Here is a 21,183-nt window from a genome sequence, read left to right as displayed (position 1 = left end):
CTCACAGGTATAATCTTGGGGAAAGTATAGGCATATCAGAAAAACAGTTCTAGCCTGATGGAACAGTGTTGGGTCTAGGGCGGGACTCTACTATGAGCTCCCTGATACATGGTAGCTGTGTGCGCTTATATGTGCAGGGGTGTGTGTGTGCATGTGTGCACAGAGAAGGAGACAGGATGCATCCATGCTTCTGTGTTTTTCTCCCTGGCTGGCCCCACCAGGGCCTGGGTGATTGAGGGCCTGGAGCACGTCCACTTTCTCACCCACACCGAAGGCATTTCTGGTAATGGCATCTGGCCCATATGCAGATCGAGCCGGGACTTGCTGCTGACATCAGCCGGTTTGTGGCACCTCAGCGTATTTCTGGGTTGCAAATGAGAGTTTCTTAGTGCCAGGCTCGCTTGGGCTGTCACATCAGGTGATGAATTCTCTGCATCAACCGTGTGCTGCTAAGGTAAGCGTAGAGGAAGAGCGGGAAAGAGAGGAGGATGGGACCAGCAGTTCTCAGCCCAGCAGCTGCTGCTCTGGGCTAAAACGATACTGGTTCCACCAACAGCAAGGGAGAGGCAGGTGGCCCCCGTTCTGGCTCAAGGAGGATGGCAGAGAAGAAGGAAGTCAAGGCTTCCACTGCAGTTCTCTGCTTTTGTGTTGTATCAGGAGGAACCATGTGGGTTTGGGGATCCGCCATCACTCCATCCCCAGGTCCATAGCTAGTTCCCTCCACTTCCTCCGACAAGCGTGCTTTGCCTAATCCATCTGATGGGGTTCTGGCAGAATTTGGAGTCCATCAAATTATATACTAAATTCATTAGGGTGAGATAGAGAGTAAATAGTTATTTTTGTTCCTGAAAACTTTTCTTCCCAATTACCTTGGATTTGTGTTTTAGAAGTCCAGATTTTTCTTAACTAGGAAATCTACTGCATTTTGTCCTAATTTTATATTCTGTTAGCTTTCTCTGCCAAGAGGTTCCAGGTTGAGGCTGCTGCTGGCCTAGGCTTCCTCTGGTGGGATTAAATGTTATATCAGGTCTTGCTGCCTGGGCCATAGGCTACACAATTAACCTGAAGAACTGGGTTTAATATGAACTTTTCTCCGGTGATAGATGCTTTGAGATAAAAAGATCATCATTTGGCTTTGCAGATTCCCACCCCTGTCCACCCTTCAGGGTGGTTTCAGACGTCAGCATTTCACAAAATGCATGTATCCATTCTAAAGGCTAGTTTGCATCAGAGAGTGAAGGAGGAAGGTGGGGTGCAGGAGAAAAATTAAAACAGAAGTGTTATTCCTGCCACCCCCACATGGGTGTTAATGACTCTCACTGTGCCCAGAGATAAATAAATGCACGAAGGTAGAGTTTCCTACTTAATATTCACCCACAGTGGAGGGAGAGGGAAGGAATTGCTCCCCGGGGTTAATGTGGCAGTAAGCCAGGTCAGCTGTTTCCCAAGACGGTGCAGCCTCTGAACGCCTTACATTAAAGCTGTAACGATACAGCTGAAGCAGCCACAGTGACTTAGGGAAACCTGCCTCGGCTGGGTTTGCTTGCTAGTTTCTGATCTTGTGGAGGTCTTAATAGCAACAGCAGCAGACAGTCTACTATGGTATCAAGCCCATCCAGGGAGATCCTGTGTGGCACAGCGCAAACGAATCCGACTAGTATTCATGAGGGTGCAGGTTCTATCTCCGGCCTTGCTCAGTGGGTCGGGGATCCGGCACTGCCGTGAGCTGTGGTATAGGTTGCAGATGCGGCTCAGATCCCGTGTTGCTGTGGCTGTGATGTAGGCCAGCAGCTGTAGCTCTGATTCGACCTGGGAACTTCCATTTGCCACAGGTGGGGAACTTAAAAGACAAAAATAAAAATAAAGCCCCTTCAGAGAAAAGAATCCACTGTTTCCCAGTGTCCAACTCACTCATTCGAAAAAGAATTCATCTTCATCTAACTTGAAACCCAAAGGCTACAGTATTCTGAATTTGGCAAGAAGTAGAGGGTCATAGCTGAGATAGTGTGGGGTAGGGTGACCAGGAACTGAAAGTCCCATATTCCATCAAATCCCTGAGTCCTGGGCAAACGGGACCTTCGGTCACCCTGTCTGAAGAGTGTGTGCTTATCTGTGGGTGTGTTTGTGGATGGAGCAGGAGTGAAAAAAAAAAGATGGTTCAAGAGATTTGTTTTATTCCTTTATGTTTAATAAGGTTTCCTATATTCTTCTTCACCAGGCCAATGAGCATAATTAAAATGCTGGTTTTGATATCAGCTTGAACTAATTCCTGCCTCCACCATCTGTGAGCTCTCTGTTCCCTCTGGCATCCTGCGCACTGGTCTGAGAAAACAGAACTTTCGCAGGAAAGAGATTAAATGTCTACCGTTTGAGTTATTTTGGCTCAGACGCAACTCGAAAAGAAGTCTCCTAAAACCTTCTGGTCAACATACTATGCCTTGCTAATGACAGGCCACCGAGCTCCTTTTCTTTACTAATGCTTCATTGGGGGCACCACTGATTGTTCTTTTCATGGAGTTATACCGAGGCTCCATCATAGTGCTAGTGGTGATTTGTGAGGACCATAACAACACGCCTCTGTGCCCTGTGCAAAAACATGGATACTGGCTGCTATAGAGCATCCTCACCCGCTGCCTCCTACCAGGGCGACCCCAAGATACAGGACAAGCTTACTGTCTGCTTTATGACAGTTGTACTTACGGAGCTCCTGTCAAGTTTCCTAAAATCCCATGCCACTCACCAAACACACACACACCTTTCGGTCTATTTAGTTAATTAATTTATTTACCTACCTATCTATCTGTTAACATACACATATATACACACAAACGCACACCTTTCATTCTGTTTAGTTTATTTATCTACCTGTCTAAAAAAACATACGCATGTTAAAAATTATTGGGACATGGGAGTTCCCATTCTGGTTCAGCAGGTTAAGAACTCTACTAGTATCCATGAGGATGCAGTTTCAGTCTCTGGCCTCATTCAGTGGGTTAAGGATCTGGCGTTGCTGTGAGCTGCGGTGTAGGTTTTAGACGCGTCTCAGATCCCATGTTGCTGTGGCTGTGGTGTAGGCCGGCATCTGCAGCTCTGATTCAACCCCTACCCTGGGAACGTCTATATGTTGCAGATGCAGCCCTAAAAAATGAAACAAACAAGCAAAAGTATTAGGACAAATATCAAAATGCTAAGGGAGGGAGTTCCCGTCGTGGTGCAGTGGTTAACGAATCCGACTAGGAACCACGAGGTTGCGGGTTCGATCCCTGCCCTTGCTCAGTGGGTTAACGATCCGGCGTTGCCGTGAGCTGTGGTGTAGGTTGCAGACGCGGCTGGGATCCCCCTTTGCTGTGGCTCTGGCGTGGGCCGGTGGCTACAGCTCCGATTCAACCCCTAGCCTGGGAACCTCCATATGCCGTGGGAGCGGCCCAAGAAATAGCAACAACAACAACAACAACAACAACAACAACAACAAAAAAGACAAAAGACAAAAAAAAATGCTAAGGGAAATTCTCTCTGGGCAGTAGGATTATGGCTTTTGTACTTTTTGTTTTTTGCGATTCTATTTTCTGATGTTATAGTGCATATTTAATTGCAAATAATGTATTTGCAAATATTATAATCATATCTTACTTTTATCATCAGAAAAGATAGATGATGGGCGGAATAAACATGAGCACTATTCTCAATCCGCCTAAAATGGAACCAGAAGTATACATGTGTTCTTGGTTAAGAGGGGAGGCTAAGATATTGTCAACCCCTGTGACCAACCTGAATGTGGAAATTGAATTAATTTTGTTCTTGATTCTGATCTTACTACAGAGTCTTGGCCCCCAGAAGATAGAAACACCTCCTGTGATACATGAAAAAGAATTCTCATTTTCCCCTTGTTGTTCTTTTTCTAATCTCTCCTTCACAAACAGCAGGGGAAATGTCCTCCAGCAAAGAAGAGGGAGTGGGAGGAGCTGCCTGACTAGGGAGATGGAGATTTGAACTTGAGAGCAGTTATTCACTGATCCAAGACTGAGGTGATATGTTCTTGGTATTGCCCAGGATGACTTTTTGCCCTCTCAGTAGCAGATCTGCTCTTTAGTAAGGTGTGGGAGCAAAAAACCTATCCTCATGCTGAAGTAGCTGGTGGGAACTGCTTAAATTAAAAGCCTGGCTTTCCTGGGAGATTTGAAGCATCATTTGGGAGAGCCAGTGACAAAGAGCAAAATGGATGAAAAGGGCAGAGAAACAGGAGCCTGATTCAGAGGTTAGGAAGCCTGTGTTCTGTCTCAGTCACAATCCCGGAAGCCTGCTTTTCGCTTGTACCTCTGCTTTCTTATGAATGAAATGTGGACAGACATTTGCCGGCACCTGTGAAGTGCCAGGCATGCCCCTGACTACCATGGACTATGCTAGAGCAGAAGCTGTGGTCCCTCCCCAATCGCACTAATAATACCTGCCCCAGGCACCCCACGTATTTTAGGGAATAAAAGGTGAAGAAAGTACAATAAAAATAATTTACCAGGACTTCCTAAAACCTGGTCTTTTCAACATTAACCTTTCTAGAGGTGAGGTCTGTTAACTCCAAAGGAACACAGTGATTGGGGATAAAAGGCTTTTTAGCATACTTAACAATTCATTGCTTCAAAATATATAAACAGTCATGAATCAACCACCGTGGCAAATCATTCTTCGACTCTTTAACGGTGGGGTATTTTGGGGAAGGGGTGGTCATTGAAACAGATGCTTTGGAACAGTTTTCATGTTTTAATGCATTTGGATTTAGTCTTAGAACGACGATCTACAAATGTAGATCAAACCTGTACCTTCGTGTCATACCACCTTTCTAGATAGAGTCACACAGTCTAGTCCTTATGGTGTTGGCACCATTGTTTTATCTGTTTTATTCATCTGAATCACCCTCTGTACTTTTCAAGGCTCGCCTCAGAGAGTGCCCCCTCCATAAAGCTTTTGCTGATGTTCTACCATGAGAAGATATTGCCTTTGCTTGAGTCTTCATAACACCTGGGCTGTACAATTTATTAGGTTCTGCCTGGGATTATAGTTCATTAGTATGCTTGTCTTGTCCCCGTCCTTGAGGACGCAAACTATATCTCGCTCATCATTACAGACCCTTGAACATCTAGAACAGAACCATGCACACAGAACAGGTGCCTGGGATCCCATCACATGTGGAACATCCAGAACAGGAAAGGACCTTAGGATGCGTTTGAGCTAACCTCTTATTTTTTCTAAAGAGGAAACCCAAGGCCATGGGGTGGGGTGGGGGATGGCAGGAATTGCTTCACCAGAGCCAACTGTTGCCAGAGCCAGAACTAGAACTCGGTCCCCTGGCCTGAGCTGCTATTGTCCTGGAGCACATAGAATAGTCATCAGATGGCTTGGACTAAATAACGGAGCCTGTGAGAAGTGGGAGGTGCTAATGCTGTGTCCAAAGGCTCCCTGGGAGGACCCGGACTCATCTGAGGGTGGGGGAGGGGTATTCTCAACCAGAGTGAGAGCTGCCCATTTGATGAGTGTCCCCTGAGCCAGACAGTGTCCTAGGTACCTCACACAAGTTGCCTTATTGTCATTGTCTGCACAGAACAGCCACCCGATCTCAGAGGACTGACTTCTCTCCCTTTTTCCCTTCTAGGCTAATGGAGGTTGGCAGGATGCTACTACCCCTTCATCAGTGACCTCCCCTACAGAAGGCCCTGGCAGTGTTCACTCTGATACCTCCAACTGATCTCCCAGCAGTCGCATCCCGGCTGACCCTGTGCCCCCGTAGGGGCAGGGCCAGGAGGGAGGGTTTCTCAACGCTGAAGCGGTCAGACTGGAGGTCGAAGCAATCAGCAAACACAATAAGAGTCTCCTTCTCTTCTCTTCTTTGGGATGCTATTTCAGCCAATCTGGACACTTCTTTATACTCTCTTCCCTTTTTATTTTTCTGGGTAGAAGCCACCCTTCCCTGCCTCCAGCTGTCAGCCTGGTGTCCGTCATCCTCTCTCCCCTGTCCCTCTGTCCTAGAAGCCCTGGGTCCCTGCCCTCTATTTCATCCCTGAAGGATATTTTCAACCATTAGAGGAACTTAAAGAGGAAAAAAATACAAAGAAAATAATAAAAGTGTTTGTACGTTTTCATGCTGGTGGTTTGAGGAGCCAAATGTACCTTCTTCGGATCCCTTGCTCCCTATGTTAACAGGCAATCCTTCTCTGTTTCTCTCGTTATTCTCACTACCTCTTAGCAGGAATACGCCACATTGCCCTACTCATTCCAGGCTGCCCTGCCTCCTCTTGCTCTTCCTTCCCTGGGGACGGTTCTGATTAGAACATCGTCCTCCCCTTCCTTCTCAGCCCCAGGTGTGCACCCGGACTGCCACTGCTGGGCTTCTCTGAGGTGCCGCATTTTCTGGTTTCAGCTCCGCGAGATTAATTCCCAGGCAGGAAGTCAGGCAGCAAGAGAGGGCTCGAGGAACAAGAAAGGCAGAGTTCTTAGAGGCTTTTGCATTTTCCTAATAATGACTCTTGGTTTCAGAGGCACAGTCTTTGGAGACCACGCAAAACACTTAGTAAACATTGCTCAGAACTTACTGCAAAACCGGATCTGAGTTAGGCATGGTGGTAAATGCATCACCGAGGAGTAGAAGGTTCTCACCTTGCAACCCTTCAACTTCCCCCCCATCACACATATACACACACATGCACGCACGCACACACGTGCACTCTCACACAGTCATTGCTTCAAATCAGTCACATGCCGCACAGGAATTACCTACATTAGTAACCATAGCACTATGCCTTGTGAGCCCAACAGAGGGAATTAATAACTCCGAATGAAGGTCATGGACACAGAGAAGCAATAGGTGCCAGGGCTCCCAGACCCCGCTGGCCCGCAGCATACACACACCAGAACGACATACACAGGCCTTGATCATGATGCAGGCCAGGCTTCCAGTGTAAACTCTTCTGTTCCTACCACCTCTAGAGCTCTCAGGGAGCCACACGCAGTACTTACAATGTCTGTAATGGATTTGGTTCTCTTTTGTTTTTGTGTTTATGTTAGGGACATTGCATTAATTACCTAAAGTGTTGTTATGGCACCACATTCTTGTCCTGGAGCAGAAAGTTGTATAAGAACGTGGCTCAGGCAAACTTTTTGCTTACTTACTTTGTAGACCTAAGAGTGATGGGGAAAAGGGAGGTAATGTTCTCAGTGAAATCAGCAGTGATTTTTATTCCCTGGGAATATTCAAGAGAGAAGAGTATATACTAGCAAGCTATTGTCTAATGTTACCTGAGCTTACATTCTTCCTAGCCAAGTGCACCAGCAGTAAAGATGGCAGCTCTGTCCTTGACTAAGTAGGGGGTGGACAAATCTCTAGGTGCCTGATTTTCTTCATCTGTAAAATGGGGCTTGTTATGCCTGGCTTACCAAGAAATTGATTTCATTCATATCCAATCTGTAATTGTAAAGTCAGGGGACGTAGCATCCCTGAGATCAAACTGGTTCATGCCATATAGGGACAATAAATGGTTTTTCTGTTCTAACTTCCGGTTAATGTGAGTACCCAGAGGTCATCACCATGGTGACCAAACAAAAGGTAATTGTTGTTGGTTTTGTTTGTTTGTTTTGGTCTATTTGGTTTCTTAAAGTAGAAATGAAGTTTCTAAATTGGAAAAAGTGGGACCTGGTTCTCTTAGCTTGTACTTGAATCCACTATGTGGCCTTGTAAGTACTTAGTCCCCTGTCACATCTACTCTGTTTGAAAGACCTCTGGGAGAGGTGTGAGACTCTGAGGGGTGAGGCCTGGCCAGCTAACAAGGGTGTGGAAATTCTGCATGGCACTGCAGTAATGATTCGAAAACCTTTGTGGGGTGTTGGGAGGTGGTGTTAACCTAAGGAACTGGAAGGTACGTGTATCTGAAAGAAATGCAGAGAGTAAATATTTGGTATTTGGGTGTATGCCTTGATGACGAAGAGCAGTAGAAAGACCATGTCTGCTAACCTGTGCCATATCCGAACAGGGCTTGATAAAGAGGCTTCTGAAGGGAGCCCTCTTGTGACCGTTCCACAGTGTCTAAAACCAGTGGAGAACTTGGCATTAGTGGCAGGAATCTAGTGAAACTACCCACACAGGAATCTGTGGGACGGCATTCCCCTGATGCGGGGCAAAGTACAAAAGAGACACAAAAAGATTCTCTTGAAAATAGGAAGAATGATTCCAGATTTGGGTTGGATGATGGCCATTTTAAGTTAATGAAAGAGTTCAGAGCAGAGTTACCTCTGCGAGGCAGTTTTCCTCCCTGCAGTAGTTTGCACGGCTTATCACTTCGCAGGGCATCTTGCCCACCCAGCCCTACCGAAGGTGCTCTTTCCCACGACCCCTCCCCCGCCTCGCCCAGGCCACGCCCAACACAGCGGCCTCCAGGTCTCTCCTCAGCCTTAAGCGAAGCCTGAGAACACTGGCAAGCAAGGGATGGGGATGGAAAGAGCGAGCCTCTGGAAATACAGCTCCCTGGGAATTCCTACTAGGTCAGTCCTACAGATACAAAAATGTGCCCCAAGACTGCTTCATTTTCTGATGGAAGTGGGAGCGCTCCTTTTCCCCTGAGAAATGATAACTAGCCCTGGGGTCTGCCCACCTCGCAACTCGTCATCGCATCCTCCTTTTCATCCCTAACTCCTCCCCTGGCGTGGAACTGACTCCCGTGCAGTGCAGTACTTTTGCCAAGTGGCACCTTATTTCGTTTGTTTTTATTTTGCTGTGGTGGTGGTTCTTTATTTGCTGGTTGCCTTTTCTCATATCTTTCCCCGCCCCCCCTTTCCTTCTGAGTTTTATTTTTCTGCCCAGAAAAACCTGACTTCGATACCAAAAAAGATGAAACTACAGAAACTCAAATTTAAAAAAAACTTTAAAAAAAAACAAAAAAAATACTCAACAATTCTTTCAGCTTTATTAACATTTTCCATTGTTTCTTGCGACTTGTGTCTCGTTCTTTGTAGTATTGATGATGAACATTTGATAATGAATGTTCTTGTATATTCAGATAAAGAAAAAAAAAACCAAAAAAGCGGTCTGAATTTAATAGTGTTTATAATAAAAAAATTTTAAAAATGACCCTCATAGCACGCAAAACAGGATGGGGAATTTCCCCTCTTCTTTCTGTGACAATGCACATCATTCCTGCATTAGTTTTTAACACCGAACTACCTACATTCACCATTTCCCCCATTTTTCTTTTATTTTCTTGCATTTGTGAATTAGTTCAAGAATGCTAGAAAAGTGTCGAGTTGTGCACATCCATTTCCTGTTTCACAATGTTTAAAAGTGACAGTAATTCATTTTGTAAACTAAAAAAAAAAAAAAGGTTGGAATAGTGAGCATAATAGGTACAACCTAACACGTTATGTTTATTAACTTTGAGACCCAGAAATAAATTCTTTTCTTTTCTTTATCCTGCTCTTTAAAATATGAAAAAAAAATTTTGTTTTGTGTTATTTTTGGTTTGTTTATTGGGGGGGGGGCTTTTTTAATTGTCAGGATTATGATCTTGCTGTTTTTATTCCTTAAATATGTAACTGAGGTGATGTGAAAAGATGACATTTGCAAAGTAGTTTGTTTCCTCGTACTTCTGTTCGCTTCGGACTTCAAAAGCAAAGATCGAGCCCCCATTGATGTCACATTGCTCACCTGCATTTCTGGAGTGTGTGGCAATCCTGCAGTCCCTGCGAGAAACAAAGACAGGGACTTGAGTTTTCCTTTTGGCCCTTTAACGATGCAAGGAGTTGGTCCAGGGGAAGGTTTAATACTGTAAGGAAAGGTTTCTGCCTGGTTGTTTGGGAATGTCACAACAAAATGCTTTCTTTTCTTTCTTCCTGATTAATAACAACATTCCATGAGGCCTTTCCATCTAGAGAGGGTTTTTTTTTTTTCCTTCCAGAAGTATCCCACAGGAGATCCTGGTATGATGGACACCCTTGGCTAAGGAGACTAGTTCGAATCTGTCATTCGACCTGCCAATCTCTTGAGCCAGACTCAGTGCTGTCATTCCAGTGCTGAATGGTTACATTTGATTCATTGGCAGTGTGCCTCTTATTAACCTCTGATTTAGGCAGCTGCTTAAAGCAAATTGTCAAATGGCTTGGTCCGGAATGTTTTTGTTAGTTATAGGAGAAAAGAAAGCAATATTATTTGGAGGAAACTTAATTTAAATGTTGTTTCATTAACAAATGATTAAACATTCAGAAAGCAGCCAGAACCTAAGCAAGAAAAGTTGAGGAAAGAATGCAGAATTGTGGAGCAACACTTTAGAAAGTGTTTCTACCCAGGCACTTGCACTCTGGTGTTTAAGTCATAACAAAATAACGATGAGCTTTTCACATCACCTTTATGACTTCAATTCTTAGCTCAAAGCTTTCTGGAATCTTTTGTTTTTTTGTAAACTTTTTTTCCTTTTGTTAAAATTAATAAAACATTCAATGTTTTCCCCCTTTTCTCTCATTACTTCTTTTCTTTCTTTTGGCGTTTTCAGTTATTTTGAAGTGCTTTCCTTTGGTTGTTGGTTTTATTCTCCTGCTCCCCCTCCCCCCTGTTATTATTCAGAGTATAAACCTGCAAAGCTCTGCTCTGTTTTGGTTTTGAAAGTTTAAGCTTTTCTGCTTCTGTGAGAGCACAGGCTTCTGTCCCTTTTGATTCCAACTGAAATTTTGTGTTCTCTAATGATACTAACACGGTGTAGGTTTTACAGTCTCCTAATTTGTACTGGTAATGCATATTCCAAATAAATAGTTTCTTTTGTTGCAAAAAAAAAAAGATACTTGTATTTTGTGTAAATTTATTTTCTTTCGGGTTGGCAACTTGTGTCTTTCCCTGAACTGGGACTTGGGTTAGTGTGGATTATAGTTTAATCTGTGACCCTAGTCATTTTAAGGTCTACATTGGCAATGGAGCAAATGGCCTCATGAGTCACTTACCTCACCCATGAAGTAAAAAGGAAGGGAGGGAGGGGGGTCAGGAAGGAGGGAAATAAAGAAGGATCTTTGACGCACAAATATTAGCTGTGCTGCAGGAGAGCAGAGCATCCCATCTTATCTGCTTGTCTATGACTGGCTGCCATTCACCAAGCACCAGTTGAAATACCATGGTGATGTTCCAAAGGCGTTCTAGGTTTCTGAGCCACAGCCGTTTGCCCAGTGGTTCTCTTTTCATTCTCTATGCCTGCTGTGATCTAGTCAGGAGGAAAATTGTGGTACCCAAGATATGCTTCAGGGGAAAGAATCTTGGTTAGAAATACTACCCAGTCGTAGGCTCTCGGAAGAATGCAAGATGCTAGTCCACTGGATTTGTGCTCCTGCCCTGTGTTATGTCTACCGTCCCATGTGATCATCTCTCTCAGTGGTTTACCTGCACTCACATTGAGTCCTTGACCTTTCAGGTTGGGGTCTAATAGAGTCTGATGTCTCAGCGTGCTCTGGCTGGACCACCACTTCAGCCTTCATCACTTCAATCTGCTTCCCAGCCCCGTGACACCATCTTCCCAAGCAACAAGTAGGATGGAGCTTCTTGTCTGCCATTCCACATATTGTCCTCTAGGGGCAGTGCATGCATTATTCTCTCCTTCCCACACTTTACCTCCCAGGAGGCTCTGTCCAGAGCCTCAGCGAGGCACATCTGCATTGAAAATGCCAATCACTCACCCTCTCATCCCCATCATGATTCTAATCAATAGAAAACAGATCAAAAGGATGGAGAGTCAATGGGGATCAAATGATCGATTTTATTAAGGGCCCAGTGGAGTTCCTGTTGTGGCTCAGTGGTTAACGAATCTGACTAGGAACCATGAGGTTTCGGGTTTGATACCCGGCCTTGCTCAGTGGGTTAAGGATCTGGTGTTGCCATGAGCTGTGGTGTGGGTTGCAGACGCGGCTCGGATTCCACGTTGCTGTGGCTCTGGCGTAGGCCAGCAGCGACAGCTCCGATTAGATCCCTAGCCTAGGAACCTCCATATGCAGTGGAAGCAGCCCTAGAAAAGGCAAAAAGACAAAAAAAGGGGCCCAGTGGCCCCCCCAAAATATAAGACCATCTTGCTAATGTTGATTTGGAGAGCATCACCAAATGGAGGCCTTGTGTTCTCCTTTCAAATCTAAACATGGGAGCACATTTATGGGAGTTGGGATATGCAAGGCAGTTTCAGATCACCTCCTTTTTCAGTTGCCTGGAGAATTGTGGACCTAGCTTACCCACCTAGTTTATTACTTAGAGTAGTTTTGAACTGTTAAAACAAATAAAACAAATGCCTCAAATGCAGTACAAGTCTATATCTCACTTATAATGATAATAGCCTCCAGCAAACATTCCTGGTCAGGGTGCCTTTCCTCCATGCAGTCATTCAGGGATCCAGTTCCTCCATCCTGCAGGATTTTGTAGTCCTCCACATATGGCCTGCAGGAGGGAGTGTACAGAAGGCTCACCACTTCTTGAAAGCTTTGACCAAGACCTCCCTTCCACTCATATTTTAAAATGTAATGGTTGAGGGTGGGATAAGAGGATAGAAAAGTCATCCCTAGCTAGGCAACCACTTCCTAGTAGTAATAGCACACAGTACCTCTTTGAATAGTTAGCTGTCTCTGTCATACCTGGTGATCAAAAGGTTTAGTGAGGACAAAAAACAAGCCCACATGGCTATTTTACTGCACTGGCCAAACTCCCAGTAAGAATGTTTTCAGGAAAATACCAAACTTGGCTTTGTTACTCTTCTTCACCAGGGAAGATCCAGAAAGTGGTGTAACAACAGGGGTCAGAACAATCAACCTAATACTACCCTTTCAACAGTGTCCAAATTTAGTTCTTGTCTAAACTCACACCCCAGCACTCAGCCTGGGGGCACCATGACAGAGAGCTGCAGTTTATTAAGACAGCCTGTTTCCCCTTCAGGAAATCGCTCCCACACTTATTGCTGTCTAGAAGGGTCAAGGCTGGTGGCCAGCAGTCACTTCAAAGTGTAGAGGTCTGAAGCTTTAAAGTCAGGGAGTTCTCACTGTGGCACAGCGGAAACAAATCTGACTAGTATCTATGAGGATTCGGGTTCAATCCCTGGCCTCATTCAGTGGGTTAAGGACCCAGCATTGCAATGAGCTGTGGTGTAGGTCACAGACACAGCTTGGATCTGGCATTGCTGTGGCTGTGCGTAGGCTAGCAGCTACAACTCTGATTCAACCCCTAGCCTGGGAATGTCCATGTGCCATGGGTGCAGCCCTAAAAAGCAAAATAAATAAGTATTACTTTATTTATTTATTAATAAATGTAAAATAAAGCTTTCAAATCACAAAATCTGGGCACCCCCACCATGGACATAGATTTCTACCTACTAATCCTTATAGACTCCCACTACTTCCCCCCACTTAAACAAAAAGACATGAAGCAAAATACCAGTGCTCCAACCACCATTCGTTATCAAAAACATAATAGTCTCCCTTCTCGAAACATTCAGGGTAGAGGGCGGCACAAGAGCTCAGTCTTACAAAATCATTCAGTGGGTGAGCCAAGGAAGGTGTGTTTTACCCTGGATCTCTGCACCAGAAGGGTGGGGCTCTGCTTTGGAGGCTCTGTTTTCACGTGTTGCAAAAAAGCTCTGACCATGTACAAACAGAGAGCAGTGGGTTCACTGTGAGCCAGTCAGACACAGTGAGGCACAGTCTATGGCTTCTGGCCTTGGGTGGCCTAGAGGGCACTCTGGGCAGTGTGGGGGTGGGGAAACGGAGTTGTAAACGGCCACCTGCTTGGGAGAATCATTGTCCTTGAATATCTTCCTGGGACCCCCCCGCCATAGATAGCTTAGCTCATGTTTCTAGTTTCCTCTGGAGAGATCACAGGGTCCATTCATTATGTCCATGTTACACGTCAAGCCAAAATTCCCACTCTCCTGTGGTAACCAACCACACTATGCAGTGTAGCTCACCAGCGTAAAAGGCACCAAGTCTTATAGTACCTTTGAATATAAAGCCCCCAGGAATAGACATCCAGAGATAAAATGAAGTTTAAAATAAGATCCTCCTCTCTCATAACTTGAAATTCTAAGAACTGCTAGTCTACAGCTTGACCTCTCCCGATTTCCTACTGAGCTCCTTCTCAGTCAGAAATCTCACTCCATCACCAGAGGCAGAGTCAAGACCTTCCTTCCACAGCAATGGCAGAGGTGTCTTCTACGGGAGTGGAGGTAGCTGTGCTGGTTCCCTCAAAGTTCAGTTAATCTGAACCTGAATTTCTCTGGTACCCCGCTTTTTCTAAAAAGGCACATTAGGAGGCTTTTGAACCACATCCCAGGATCAGCTTACCCACAGAGAATTTGGAAAACACAAGCGAAACCCAGGCTACCAGAGCAAAATAAAATTCCCAGAACTCAGATCATAGCACCTTGTGACAATTGCTGATGAATGACCATATCAGAGATTGGATAGTAGGAGAAGGGGGCAGGAAAGACCAGAAACATGAAAAAGCAAAAAAATAATTAAATAAATAAATCATCATTTCAGTCTTGACAATGCCAGTTGATTAGTATACACTGAGGTGTTGCAGAAAAGCCACCAACAAGAGGTTAATTTTGTAATCAACTTCCCATATCCTGGGGGAAACAATCCAATCTATGCATTCTACCTCCTCTCTTGGAGAATGACCTTGGACATATTCATGTCTTTGTGAAAAATTCAAAAATGTGACATGGGTCCCCTCCCTCCACAGGCTACTTGAGGCTCCTTTTTCCCCTCTGGTATCCCTACCCATGTTTAAGATGTATCTTGATTTCCACTTCCCTTTAATCCTTGTGTTCCTAATCCCAGATACATTTAGTCTGTACCACTGTGGCTTCTCTTCCGTCTCTGGAGTTTCTCCAGCCTGTGACCTGCTTTGAGCTTTTTCTTTGTCTCCACCGTCATGGGCATCCAATTGCCAAGCCCAGGCTGAGGCTGATGTGGCCCAACGCTGGCCTTCTCCCCCCATCACTTCTACTCAAACAGCCTCATCTTCCCTCTGTCTTGGAACCCTCAGCCTTAAGTGTCTGGTGCTGCTTCAGTATCAGCCAAAAACCTTCCTTTCTGCAACCTCGTTGATACTTGCTTTAATGTTCCTCTCTTATTGTTCCCCAACTCTTTAAGCAGAGCCAACAAAGTTGAAAATTGTCTAACCTGACCTTTCCCCAGTTACATTCCTTCTCTGTCTTGTGGAAAACGCACTCTCTTTGCCATTGGACCCAGACATATAACCTCCTAACATACTTTTCTAAATTATGTTTTGAAAGTTGTTTCCAAAATTCTGGATCTGCCCAAGGCTTTCATTGGTCAGATAAGTGCTGCCCAACTTTAATCCCTTGAGTGGAGTCCCGCTCCACTCAAGGAGTGGCAGTGTCTTCTCCTCACCCATGATTTTCCTAATAGGCTCCCCCGTGGTGTGTCCCCAACCCCACCCCCAGGCCTCCTGTAGATCCCCGTCTCCTGGCTGCAGCTTCAGAGTGCAGGGCACATCGGCTTCCCTATACACAATAGCTGCTATGCAGGAATTCAGTAATAATTCTTGAAGGATTTTTTACCTTCGTCTTCTTGGTTTTGCCCTTCAAGTGTGTCCACATTTTCTTATATCTTCTAAAGTCTTTTAAAGTCACCCACAGGAACATTTACAATTTCATTGTCTATCCTCCATCTGCTTCTTTCAGAGGGTCTTTTCTGGATCTTTTGGTGTGAGGGATACATAGAGTTTGCTCACTGAGATCTGAAGAGCCAGACCTCCTAGACTTGAATCTCAGTTCTGCTACTGTCGTTTTGTTTTGTTTTGTTTTCTGACACTAAATGAGAGGGTTTTGTTCTCATACCAACCAACTTTTGAACATACCAACACTAACTAGATGTCCTTCAATTCAATTCAAGTCTGACACAAACTACCTGGAGTTAGCACCAAACTCCACAGGCTCAGTCTCCCATGACTGTCCTCACTTCAAATGCCAGCTGCAAGTCTCAGGTCATCTGTACACCTGGCTGACTTACAAATCATGAGTTCCTACAACCCCCATCTAGGGTTTGATAATTTGCTAGAGTGACTCACAGAACTCAGGAAGCTGCTGTAATGATACTTACTGGTTTATTATAAAGGATACCGATGAACATCCAGGTGAAGAGGTACATAGGGCAAGGTCTGAAAGGGTTCAGGATCCCCCTGTCCCCATGGAGTTGGTGTGCCCCCCTGCCCCAAGTATGTGGATGCTGTGGCTTAGAGGTCTTTCTGGCAGTATCATTACAAGGGCACTATTGATTAAAATCATTGGCTGTTGGTGATTAGCTCAATCTCCAGCCCTTCTTCCTCTCTGGAGGCTGGGATGTGGGGCTGGAAGTTTCAAGTCTCTGATTAAGTCTTGATCCTTCTGTGGTCAAGATCTTGAAGATATCAAGGGCCCCACAAACTAAAGACACTCCTATCACCCTTATCACTTCGAAAATTACAAAGGTTTTTAGCAGCTTTGTATCAGGAACCAGAGACAAACACCAAATATCTAGTCCCCATTATATATCACTATTTATGAGATGTGTGACCTTGAATAAGTTGTTTAATCTCTCTGTGCCTGGGTTTCCTCACCTATAAATGGAAATAATACTAATACCTGCCTTATAAGGCTTTTGGGAGGACAACATGAGTTAATACTTCAGACAGTTAACAGGGAATATAGCCAATATTTTATAACTTTCCATGGAATATAACCTATAAAAATTTTGAATGCCTATTGTACACCTCAAATTAATATCATAGTGTAAACCAACTGTACTTCAATTTAAGAAAACTTAGAAAACTGCCTGACACACAGGCACACTGATACAATGTTTATTTTTATGATAATTTATTATTCTGATAGATCTATATGGATGCATCTCCATTCCTGACTTTTTCTTAATTCCACTGTAAGGAACTATTAGCTATGGGGATATTTTCTTTTTTTATTCTATTTTTTAATATCAGTGCAGCCTGGCTGCTAAGATCTTGTCCTTCCTGAGGAAATCGCTGTTATCTCCCTGGCTCAATCCATGTGTCTCCCATCATTTCTCACTCACTTTTACCCTGTTCCAATCTTAAGAAAATTTAGGATTCTTTAAACAAATCATAAACTCGATGCTTAGAAGTGGATAAGCAGAGTTGATCTTGGACAACACTGTGAGGTCACTGAAGTTCATCTTCACTCAAACCATATTCTCTGAATCCTTGTTCTCTCCTGGTGCTTCTTTCCAGGAAGAAAGGATGTGCTGTGCTTCTAATGTCTTACCTGATTGGCTTCAACATGTAAAATCTCTCCTCCAGTGATCCTCTGTTCCTCAAATGCCAGTCTTTGGGTTCATGTGCAAGTCTTCCAGGTTGGACTAACCTGCATTGAAGACTAAGGGTCTCTAGCTTTTTATTAAACCATACACGTAGCAGTAATTGCATGTTGTATGGGAACCAAGAAGTAGTAGTTGAATGGGAACCCTGTGTACAGCAGGGTGACTGCAGTTAGCCCAGCTGTCTGGTATATTGGAAAAAACCTTTCTTTTGGATCTATGAGATGATGGATGTTAACTAAACTTATTGTGGGAATTGCTTCACAGTCTATGGAGGCAAAGTCATCATGCAGTCCATATTAAACTTATACAGTGCTATATGTTAATCATATCTCAATAAAACCAAAAAAAAAAAGAATTTTTATTAATGGCCAAAAAGATGCCAAGTTGCTCTCCCATGCAAGGCTCCGGGAAACTTTCTTAAAGAATGGAGCAGACCTCCCAGCTCTTACTGCAAATTGAAAACAAAAGCCCTTCTGTGCAGATCTGGTCTGAATCACTCGCCAGGCATGTCTAAAAGGACAGACCAGTGAGTAGAGACCCCTGATGAGCCCTGACTTCCTCATGGCCACATAGCCTGGAAGCTCAAGCCGGTTCCAGGTAACAAGAGACTGACCTCACTGATCACATTAAACATTCATCTCCTGCAGCCGAGTTGATATCAGTCAGTTGACCACATCTTGAGCTTCAATGACATAAACTCAGCTCTTTTATTTCTAGGACTGCAGTCTTACCTTTTCACACATTACATCTTTATTCAGTACACTTCCATCCCCAGAGCTTTTCTTGTATGGCCCATTCCTCCTTTATGGCGATTGCAACATCTCTGCTGAGGATTCTGTATGGGCACCCCCCCCCCAGGGGGTTATTGCTTGAGACATTGTAGCTACCTGTGTGACCATCCCTGCCTTTCTTCAGTGAGTAAAAATGCACTGACCACCCCTGATGTGCCAGCTGTTCTTTGTACTTCAGAGGGATCTTAGCCTCTAGTGGACTACCACAGGGCAGACTTTTTCAATAAGACAAATTATTAAACACAAAACACCTAAATCTCTAGGTCCTTGCTGATGGCTATGACTGTATTCATCAATTAACAAGCTTGGGCAAGAATTGAAAATTAGAATGTCCATTAACAAAGCCCTAAACCAGGGGGAAATGGAATTAGGATGGGTTTATGGATTAGAATCCTTCTTAGAAAACCTTCTTGGTATGGGATGATTTGGAGCAACTAATCCCATCAAGAGGTAGAACAATAGGGAAGCCCAAGAAGCTGCTGAGGAAATGTATGACCCAATTACTCTAAATCATCTAACTTCAAGGAGGGGTGGAAGGATGCTAGACAGGCATCCCTAACACCCAGAAGCAAGGATGATGTTGATTTAAAGCCTCCCCAAGCCTGGAATGTATTTACTCTACCTTCCCCCAATTCTTAAAGGAATTCACTTCCATCCAATTCAACCAATGCTTCTTGGTGGCTGAGTGCTGGGGATACGCCAGTGAACAGTATCATTCAGATCAGTTAGCAATTGCTTTCTTAAGACATATGTAAATAAGTTTAGGTGGCTCTGCGGAGGTGAAGAAACAATGTTAGAATGATGGAAAAGAAATAATCTGAATTCAGAGAGACCTTCACAGATCTAGCCTCCTTTTTCCTCTAAGCTCAAATAAACAGCTGGCTCTAGCCAGTGGCCTTCTCATAGCACCCTCCAAAATTCCAAGCTTCTTCCTTTCTTTCAGCTTTCTGGTAAATTTGGTTCACGATGGCATGGTATCAGCTATCTAAAATGATGGCCCTACCTTACTCACAGACCCACGCGCATACTTGTTCTTTAAGCAGAGTCCATCTCCTCTAGGAAGCTTTTCTCCTTCCTGAGTTATCTTTTCCTCCAAAATGCTCCAGGATGTCTTTGGCCCTACTTTACACTAACTATCTTATCTCCCCACATAAATCTTGGAACTCAAGGGTCCAGATCTCTCTCACCCAGAGAACAAAGTACTGTGTTAAACACCTGTTAGGTGTTCAGACAACGGAAGTTCCTGTTGCAGCTCAGCGGTAATGAGGGCAATTAGTATCCATGAGGATGGGGGCTCGATCCCCTGCTCAGTGAGTTAAAGGATCCTGCGTTGCTGTGGCTGTGGAGTGGGCCAGCAGCTATAGCTCTGATTCGACCCCTAAACACCTGGTAGGTGTTCAGACCAAGCGGGGGAGAGGAAAGAGTGAATGAGGGAAGGAGGGAGAGAGGAAATGAGAAAAGACAAAGGGAGGGTAGAGAAAAGGGGTGGGAGGAGGTAGAAAGGACAGAGAAGAAAGGAGAGGAGAAGGAACACAGAAAGGAAGATGAGGTTGAGGGAGAAATATTAAAGGATGGTCAGGGTGGGGTGGGGCTAAGAAGCAGGGAGAGCTCCTATTGCGGCTCAACAGGTGAAAGACCCAACGTTGTCTCCATGAGAATGTGGGTTCAATCCCTGGTCTTTCTCAGTGGTGTCTCCCCTCAGTGGGTCAAGGATTTGGCATTGCCATGCAGCTGCAGCTCTGATTCTACACCTAGCCCGGGAACTTCTATACGCCAGCGGCATTGTGGCTGTAAATAAATAAATAAATAAATGAAATGAAATGAAAAAGAAAGAAAAGAAGAAGAGGGGCAAAGATCAAACCCCAAATCCATTCACGTAAGACACTAGAGGAAGGCCACAGCCTCCACCTGCAAAGTGAAATCATTGGCACCTGAGTGGTGCGAAGTCAAAAATCGGGGCGTGAAGTGAGGCAAAGTCTCAAAGGGGGCAGCAGAGGTGAAGAGAGTTTCCCAAGACAGGACCTCACAGCCTAGTTTAAGAACAACTCTGATGTTCCCGTTGTGGTGCAGCAGAAACAAATCTGACTAGGAACCATGAGGTTGAGCGTTGGATCGCTGACCTCGCTCAGTGGGTTAAGGATCCAGCATTGCGGTGAGCTGTGGTGTAGGTCGCAGACACGCTCGGATCCCATGTTGCTGTGGCTGTGGCCGGCGGCTACAGCTCCGATTTGACCCCTAGCCTGGGAACCTCCATATGCCGTGGGTGCAGCCCTCAAAAGACAAAAGAAAAAGAACAACCCTGCTGACCTCCCCTCTAAACATTACTTCAAGCCTTCTAATTATGTTTAAGATGTGAGCCTGGGGTGTCTGGCAGGCTTCACTAGCCCTGCAGCATTTGGCTTGAACACACGGTTATTTACAACTATCCATTTGCTTGTTCTTTCACGTAGCAAACACTGAGCAAGCACCTTGCCCTGTGTGCTGGGTACTAGTCTAGGAATTAGGGATACAACATTAACCAAATCCCTTAGATTCCTGTGGGAAGGGGAAAGAGACAGGAAACCAAATAAATATGCAAAACAGACGGTGTGTTGGGTGGGTGGTAAGTGTTGGGGGGAAAGTAAGAAAGGACCATAGAAATGCCACTGAAAGCATCAAGGCAGGGTGGCCCAGAAGACTAAATGGGAAAGACAATTTTGAGAAACTGATGAAGGAGGGGAGGGAGAAAGCCGTTGAAGGTCTGAGAAGTTGTTCCAGGCAGGAGTGCTTCGGGTAGGTTGGAGGGATTGCAAGTAGCCCAGTGTGGCTGAATCAGAGTGAGAATGAGGGGAAGATTATGAGGTGATGTGGTCAGAACATTAACAGAGCAAAGAGGGGAGTTCCCGTCGTGGTGCAATGGTTAACGAATCCGACTAGGAACCATGAGGTCACGGGTTCGGCCCCTGCGCTTGCTCAGTGGGTTAACGATCCGGCGTTGCCGTGAGCTGTGGTGTAGGTTGCAGACGTGGCTCGGATCCCGCATTGCTGTGGCTGTGGTGGAGGCCGGTGG

At 44.9% G+C, this 21,183-nt stretch overlaps 1 protein-coding gene across 5 annotated transcripts in view; it reads left to right on the top strand.

Annotated features, from left to right (window-relative positions):
* Positions 1-21,183, top strand: part of PBX1 (PBX homeobox 1) — a 348,477-nt gene that overhangs the window by 300,795 nt on the left and 26,499 nt on the right. For 3 of the 5 annotated variants that reach the window (XM_047784033.1, XM_047784035.1, XM_047784032.1), the window contains one exon: positions 5,645-8,400. The exons of the other annotated variants lie outside the window; for them this stretch is intronic. In XM_047784033.1, the coding sequence (XP_047639989.1) occupies positions 5,645-5,737 (93 nt within the window). In that variant the 3' untranslated portion in view covers positions 5,738-8,400. Of the gene's footprint in view, positions 1-5,644; positions 8,401-21,183 lie in introns of those variants that run through there. 5 annotated transcript variants of the gene reach the window in all.

Source organism: Phacochoerus africanus, chromosome 6 (assembly GCF_016906955.1).
Source record: "Phacochoerus africanus isolate WHEZ1 chromosome 6, ROS_Pafr_v1, whole genome shotgun sequence".
Lineage (NCBI taxonomy): Eukaryota > Metazoa > Chordata > Mammalia > Artiodactyla > Suidae > Phacochoerus > Phacochoerus africanus.
Note: the sequence above shows the minus strand (reverse complement) of the source record. Positions and strands in the feature narration are given on the sequence as shown.